Source organism: Nematolebias whitei, chromosome 14, assembly GCF_014905685.2.
Source record: "Nematolebias whitei isolate Nwh7 chromosome 14, NemWhi1, whole genome shotgun sequence".
NCBI classification, from domain to species: domain Eukaryota; kingdom Metazoa; phylum Chordata; class Actinopteri; order Cyprinodontiformes; family Rivulidae; genus Nematolebias; species Nematolebias whitei.
Window position 1 is genome coordinate 9,170,424 of NC_056511.1, and position 7,871 is coordinate 9,178,294.

At 38.5% G+C, this 7,871-nt stretch overlaps 2 protein-coding genes across 2 annotated transcripts in view; one reads left to right on the top strand and one right to left on the bottom strand.

Annotated features, from left to right (window-relative positions):
• lrwd1 (leucine-rich repeats and WD repeat domain containing 1) overlaps positions 1-5,787 on the bottom strand; it is a 16,171-nt gene extending 10,384 nt beyond the window's left edge. The window contains exons 1-6 of the mRNA XM_037687270.1: positions 5,708-5,787; positions 3,194-3,428; positions 2,670-2,789; positions 1,017-1,163; positions 837-929; positions 291-638 (exon numbers count right to left, since the gene is read on the bottom strand). Coding sequence (XP_037543198.1) covers positions 291-638; positions 837-929; positions 1,017-1,163; positions 2,670-2,789; positions 3,194-3,428; positions 5,708-5,787 — 1,023 coding nt within the window. The remainder of the gene's footprint in view (positions 1-290; positions 639-836; positions 930-1,016; positions 1,164-2,669; positions 2,790-3,193; positions 3,429-5,707) is intronic.
• Positions 5,788-6,990: 1,203 nt separating this feature from the next.
• The window catches only part of alkbh4 (alkB homolog 4, lysine demthylase), a 13,905-nt gene continuing 13,024 nt past the window's right edge, over positions 6,991-7,871 (top strand). The window contains exon 1 of the mRNA XM_037687815.1: positions 6,991-7,134. Coding sequence (XP_037543743.1) covers positions 7,021-7,134 — 114 coding nt within the window. The 5' untranslated portion in view covers positions 6,991-7,020. The remainder of the gene's footprint in view (positions 7,135-7,871) is intronic.

Here is a 7,871-nt window from a genome sequence, read left to right on the forward strand (position 1 = left end):
CAGCCCCATCATGTTCTTATCCAGTTTATGATGCATAATAAACTGGATAATGAGGTATTATATTTTAAAATCAGTCTTGGGTATTATTCATACTGTATTTTTAAACTCGGCATCAGTGACAAAACAGTAAAAAAAAAAAAATTCTTCTTATTTTATTATAAATCTATCCAGGTGATAAGCTTAAGTCTATTTGAACGATTCAGATGCAAGTCCTGAAGCTTTTTTTTTTTTTCTTCTAGATAGTTTATGGTTGAGAAATGTCAGCAGGTGAGGTATTTTGTGCACTTTACCCGAGTCTTTGTTTTGGGAAGCGCGTGAGCATTTCTGCATTTACTCAAATCGTCCTTCTGTCCAACTTGACTTTTCTCCTCTTTAGTTTGTTGCACTTTCGAACTCCTCCTGGGCGCCTCTGCCTTCGTCTGTGCTTTGGTGGGAGTAGAGAGAGTTCTGCTCGTCTTGAGGGGGCTTATCCTGATCGGAGTTTCTGCCTGGTGTTTTAGGCGAAGGCTGGATTTGAGACGGCTGCTGTCGACCGGAGATGTCGTGAGATCTGAGCGCAACTTCTTGCGAGGCATCAGTCTTACGCTGGTCTCTGCTGCTGCTTCGGTTCGCTTCCTTTTGGAAGACGCAGCGACATCCTGAAGACGACAAAGACGTTTGAAATTATTTTGATGATTACAAATGTTGGTGGTTTGATTAGAGTCCACTAAATTAAAGCAGCAACAATATGAAGGAAGCCACTTCTGTCCTCTTTAAATCGATATTTTTTGCCAACAAAATATAATAATAGTCGTATTCAATAAAATTATACTGCTGTGCATATTTCAAAGTCTTACACAGTTCTCTTTAACGTCGGCACACTCCTGGCTGTCAAAGTCTTCTTTTGGTTCCGTCAGCGAGCGCAGAAACTCTTTTGCTAAAATCTCCACCTAGAAATAAAAAAAGGTGAAGTTGAGAAGAAAAACAACAACATGTAAATATTAAAAACGAACCCCTGCATAACATTCAGAGCTTACTCTCCATTTGGTGAAATCGCTGACTGAACTGGGACCAAATTTAACTTGATGAGCAGCAGCGCTCACAAAGTTCTTCTCCAAAGTGGACATTTTCTCAGCTGTACTGGGATCTGGAAGACTGAAGTTTTTCTCCCAAACTGCAACGATCTGAAATTATACAACAGTTAGTGCCACGAAGGACAGGAGCACAGATGATGCAAAACAGACACCATTTGTAGCTTTTAGCTATCATTCTGCCACTTTTAGTGGTCGTCTCGCTTCTGTTAGCTTATAGCTACCGTTTTGTAACTTTCCGTTTTTAGCCATTTTGTTAATTTTAGCTGTTATACCAACTTTAGCATCTCTTTTGCTACTTTTACCTTTAATTGAATTTATATTAATCAGTTCTTCTCATTGTCGTTTTTCTAAATTTAGCATAAATGTACCGGTAGGCTATTTTTAGCTACAGAATCTCATCGTTCTTGCGTAGTGTAGCCGTTGTTCTGCTGCTTTTAGCTTTAGCTCTGCTGCATCGATTGTGTCTTTTTTTTTTTTGCCTTTTATTATAGTTTTTAGCTACTGTTTTGCTGGTTTTATTGTCTGTTCCGTTTGTTTTGACTTTAACAATTCACCATTTAACAAGATTCAGCAAAGTCGTTCAACTCAGCATTCCCACTGCATTTTTGCTGGGCGATTAATTATCTCAGAAATTTTTGTGAAAAACGATAATATTGTTTGAAATTTGACAATAATTAGTAATTATTGTCAAATTTAAGAAGAAATGTTGCTTAATTTGTTTTGGGTGTAGTACCTTTTTTGACCACTGGATGGTAGTATAAAACTTTTAATTTAGCTGGGTGATTAATTGTCTCAGACATTATTGCGATAAACGATAATATTGTTTGAAATTTGACAATAGTAATTATTGTCAAATTTAAGAAGAAATGTTTTGTTTTGAGTGCATTACTTTTTTCTGACCACTGGATGGCAGTATAAGACTGTTTGAACCGAAGGACGGCTAGTTGAGCAACGTGTCTCTAAGAAAATGGGAAGGAGGTTCATTGACGTGACATGGGCTGTCTCTCCTTCCTTTATTTGGTTCTCAAAATGGCGGACGCTCGCTGTGATTTGAGCTCATTAGCATAGCATTTTTCACACAAAGCTTTTAATAAAAAAATCAGTAAACAAGTTCTCAGCTTCTTTTTGCAGAAAAAAACAACTTTTTACACGAAGGCACGGGTTTCATTTGTGAATTTTAGAGCTTCAAAAAGACGGAGGTTTTTGTTGCGAAGTCGGCCTGTTAGCTTAGCTCGTAGCTTAGCTTCCCAGCTTAGCTGCTTTTAACGATCCAAAAGCACGATGTTGGACGGTTAAAACAGATTTTAAAGAGAAAAGAGAAAGGGAGGGGTCAGTGAAGAACACCTGAGTTGAGCCTTTTGTCATCCGGTGTCCAGTAGAAGGAGAGAGATGAAGAAACAATAAAGCCGATAAATGAAAACGAGGTCAATAATTTTCATTTATCATGCAAATAATTGATTTATTGTTTATCGCGACAGGCCTACAAGTGAACTAACCAAACTACAAGTGTAATATCATTCAGAGCCATGATTGGGCATAAAGTTTGGAACAGAACCATCATAAAGTAGAAAAAAATATGAAATGACAGTTTCATACCCTGGTCTTTAGGTTGTCTCTATACACATATCTCAAGTGGTTGGCTGTGGTGCTGACATCTTTGCCGTTATAAATCCTCAGTTTTGGCAGTAACACCATCAGCTTATAATTGTCACTCACCTAAAACAAAATCAGCATTAAAGAGCAAATCTAACACTTTTAACACAAAATCATATTTTGTTTTTTATGCGATAAAACTTCAACATAATCGGACCTTTGGAAAAACAGTTATTTTAATAACTAATATTTCAAATCCCAAAAGTCTGCGCTGTAATAAGAAACGCCCACTGATGGACTGGAAATATACAAACTTTTTACATAAAGATGTGAAATCATTACAAACGGATCTCTAACATTTCTTGTTGTGAGCAGTAGTGCAAATAACTAACGCAACATGACGTAATTATCTACATTTTGCAATCAAGAAAAAAACGAATATGCATTAGGGAGGATTTTGATTTGAATGCTGCAGAAGCAAAGACCATCAAACTTTACTATTAGCAGTAAGAAAGCGAGGTTCTCACAGTGACATAAAAGTTGTCATCCAGCTTGAGCTCCTCCAAGCTGCTCAGAGACTCCAGGGTGGTGACGTCCTCCATCTGGTTATCACTGAGGTCCAGGTATCGAAGCGCACGAAGCTCCAAGTTCTTTGGAAACTCCTGCAGTCGGTTTCCAGACAAATCCCAACGCTCCAGGGACTGGAGACGGGACAGCAGTTTGACAGGAAGGTCCTGCAGCTTCAGCCCCATCTTGGACAGACTGAAAAACAAACAAACAAACAAAAAAACCTCAGGTCAGTGTTTGCATGAAGTTATTAACTCCTGAACTTCTGTTGTCTCTGTAAAATTTACGTCACAACTTCTTCTTTCAGCTTTTCCCTCTTCAGGGTTGCCACAGCGAGTCATCCTCCTCCATCTCACTCTGTCCTCACTCCAACTACCTCCATGTCCTCTCTAACTGCATCCATACATCTCCTCTGTCTTTTTCCTGGCAGCTGCATTTCTAACATCCTTCTACCAATATACCCACTGTCCCTGCTCTGGACATGTCCAAACCATCCCAGACTGGTCTCTCTAACTTGATCTCCCAGTTGTTCAACCTGTGCTGTACCTCTCATGATTTAATTCCTAATCTTATCCATCCTTGTCACTCCAAAGGAGAACCTCAACATCTTCATTCCTCCTGTCTTTTTGTCAATGCCACTGTCTCCAGACCATACAACACAGCTGGTCTCACCACTGTCTTGTAAACTTTTCATTTTGACCTTTCCTGACACTCTTTATTCATAAATCACTCCTGAAACTTTTCTCCATGCACTCCATCCTGCCTGGACTTTCTTCTTCACATCTTTACCACACTCCACATTTCCCTGGACAGTGGACCCCAAGTACTTGAAGTCCTGCACCTTTGTGTCCTCTGCTCCTTGTAGCCTCACTGTTCCACCGGCCTCCCTCTCATTCACACGTACTCTGTCTCACTACGGCTGACTTTCATTCCTTTTCTTTCAAGTGCATACCTCCACCTCTCCACGTTCTCTTCCACCTGTTCCCTGTTCTCACTACAGATCACAGTGTCATCTGCAAACATCATAGTCCATGGGGATTCTTGCCTGACCTCATCTGTTAGTCGGTCCATCACAAGAGAAAACAAGAAGGGGCTCAGAGCCGATCCTTGATGCAATCCTACCTCCACCTTGAAGCTATCTGTCACTCCTACAGAACATCTCACCTGCTGTCCTCATACATGTCCTGTACCAGTCTAACATACTTTTCTGCCACTCCAGATTTCCTTGTGTGATACCACACCTCCTCCCTCGGCACTCTGTCACATGCTTTTTCTAAATCCACAAAGACACAATGGAGTTCTTTCTGATCTTCTCTGTACTTCTCCATCAGCATCCTCAAAGCAAAGATGGCATCTGTGGTGCTCTTTCTCGGAATGAAACCATACTGCTGCTCACAGATAGTCACCTCTCGCCTAAGTTTAGCTTCCACAACTCTCTCCCAGATCTTCGTTGTGTGGCTCATCAACTTAATTCCCCTGTCCTGATGCATGCTCAATAATCCAGGTAGAAGTTAAAAAAAAAAAGTTAAGTCAGGTCCTCTGGATATTCAAAAAACAAAAAATTGTAGAAACGTTTCATCTTTCATCCGAAAGACTTCTTCAGTCTGAGGTGATGTATTCAGCTCAGTCTTATAAATAGCACCTTCTTGTACAGGCTCAACCAGTTTTGCTGCTGACAACCAAAACCAGCTGCTCACATGATCAAAGAGGAACGTCAATCAAACAATGGATCATTAGCACCCTTTCTTGTTATTCACAGGGGGTTGAGTGATACTAGCAATAACAGCATTGTAAGAGGGGGACAGTTAAACCCGGAGGCCTCCACCCCTGTTTAATGATGGACGATTTATTTTCACAAAGATGGCCTCCTTTACTCCTCTCTCAAACCATCGTTCCTCTCTATCAAGGATGTGAACATCTTCATCCCTGAACGAGTGACTGCTGACCTGGAGATAAATCACAGAGTCCTGGCCTGATGATGATGATGATCTTCTGTGCTGGTCCATCCTTTTGGCCAGTGGCTGTTTAGTTTCCCCGATGCAAGACTGATCACCCTCCTGACACTGAACAGCATACACAATATTACTCTGTTTGTACCGGGGGACTGGATCTTTGGGATGAATACAGCTCCTCAGACTGAAGAATTTTTCGGATGAAAGACAAAATGTTTCTACAATTTTTTTATTTTTTTTGTTTTGAACCCGTCCAGAAAACCAGACTTAACTGTTTTAGATCAATTCCCCTGTATTCCTGTATTTGTTACAACTCTATACATCACCCTTGTTCTCTGCAGAGATACCTACTTGGCACTTTTTCTCCATTCCTCACTCAGGCATTTTCTCACCCTCAAATTGAATATTTGGGTCAAAAACCTCACTGCCATCTCTCCAAGACATTTCCAACTTTGTCCAACCAGGAACGTATAAAGGGCAGGAAAAAAACAACTTATACTACAAAAAGGTGAAAAAACTTACTTCAGCGCTTTGATTTGCTCCAGCTTGGTGGCTTTTGGAGAAGCTTTCTCCAGTAAAAGTTTCTCTGTTATTTTCTCCATTGATTTTCTGTAGGGACAGTCACATTTCAGAAATTAATAAGGCAGAAAAGAAGTGCCAAGATGTTAAAAAAAACTGTAATGGTGGATGTGTCCTTGAGCAACTTATGATACTATTGCTATGTATAGTTAAAAAAAAAAGCTTTCAAGAGAGTCACATTGTTCAAAATGACTGAGGAGAACAACCTTTATTTATACAGCAGGTTAGTGTCATTGAGCCTCAGAACTCAGAAGATTGAACCAGATTTTATTTTTTTCATTCAACCTTTATTTAGACAGGTTAATCCCATTGAGCCTCGGGGACTCATTTACAAGAGAGACCTGATTTTTTTTAACAAAGAGTGATGACAACAATAAAAATAGGCATACAATTTCCAAATCAAGAGCGTTTTGAGGTAGTTTTGGCTCCAATCCTCCTTGGTGTGTTTTGTATTCGTAGCAAGCAAAATCCATTTGATGTTAACATATTTACAAAATAAATTAAATACTCACCGGAAGTGGTTCCAGAGGGGGGGGGGGGACTTTTCACGTGAGAAATTATTAAATGGACTCAACGTTTTACTACAGGTTTGAGTCAACATTTTAGGTTTAAAGTTACATTGATCGTGTAACAACATGGTTTAACGATTTCAACAGACAAAAGTGACAACATAATTTATTGGTTGGCGATATTAAAAAAAAAAATAATAATTAGCTTGAGAGGGTTGAATTTGTGGAGTGACGGCTAGCTACGAAAACACAGTTGGCATTTGTTATAATAATCGACGAATTATTTAGTTATGTCGCATAGGAAAACCGTACATAAAATGTTGCTTTATTCATGTTCAATAATTCTATACAATTCACGCATAAAAGTACTTACAAACACTTCGGAGACTTTGATGAAAGCAAAAGGCATTAACAGAAACTGATCTTTCCCGGGGAAAAAGTGTCTACATCCGGTAGGCGTGGCTTGAACGGTAACTTTAGGAATGTCACCCTGTGTTTTGTCTGCAAGGCAAAAGGCTACAAGTTGTTTTAGTTGGGGTTTTTTTAAGTATATGATTTTAGTACAGAGAGCTACACGTAGATAAAATAAGAATATTTAAAATAAACTTGAACTCATAATAAATTGTAAAGTGCTGTTTAGCCCATTTTTTGTTTATTTGCGGCTTCTCTCCGATAGATGGCGAAAGTGATGAGGTATGCCTCTTTGGCGTCTCCGTTTCCAGCGTAAGAAGAAGATGTACCACGACGATGGCTTCTGACGGAACTGACGGTGGTAATTCATGCGCTTGTAAAGGCATCCGGCGGTGTCTCACATGTGAAAGGTTTAAAGACAAAGTACACATCGAGGCAAGCGAAACGAAGGTAAATATGTACCACCAAAAACTCAATTCTACCTTATTTTTATACACAATGTCGACACGGAACTTGCTACGGAAGCCCTCACAGGACAATGACATATTCACTCGTTACTACAGCAGTAATGCACGTTTCTGTTTCTTTTATCATTCTGTACCAATGAAAAATTGGATTTAAATAACATTGTACACCAGTGATTTGTTTTTAAAAAGTTTCCTTCTCATTTATTATTTAAAACTCCATTTTTTATTTTGTGTACAAATGTTTCTTGCTGCTGTTATTTTGTTATTTTTATTTACCGTAAACTGGTAAGGTTATAAATGCAAAAGTATCTCACCATCAAAACTATTAAGTGTGCCAGCTAAAACAACATGCACACAGCATTTTGTGCAAAATACTACTTAAAAAGAATTAACAGAAATATGAAAGTTACAAATATTGTTAAGCACACCAGAACAAATCAAAATAGTTGTCATATCAAGTATACTGTAGTTCCAAAACAGGTTGTCATACTAAAGTTTTATACATATTTTAAATCTTGTGTAACATTTCTAATTAATTAGTATAATAATTTTTTTTATCATATTGCAAAATTTGAAGTTACTCTTTGCACAGTTTAATTCAAATTTAGCAAAAGTTGATTATTTTTAGTTGTTTTTCAATTAGTTTCACTTTTTCGATCATCGTGGTTTTTTTTTTAATTCGTACTGTATTTATGTTTGTTCCTGCAAAAAAAAAAAAAA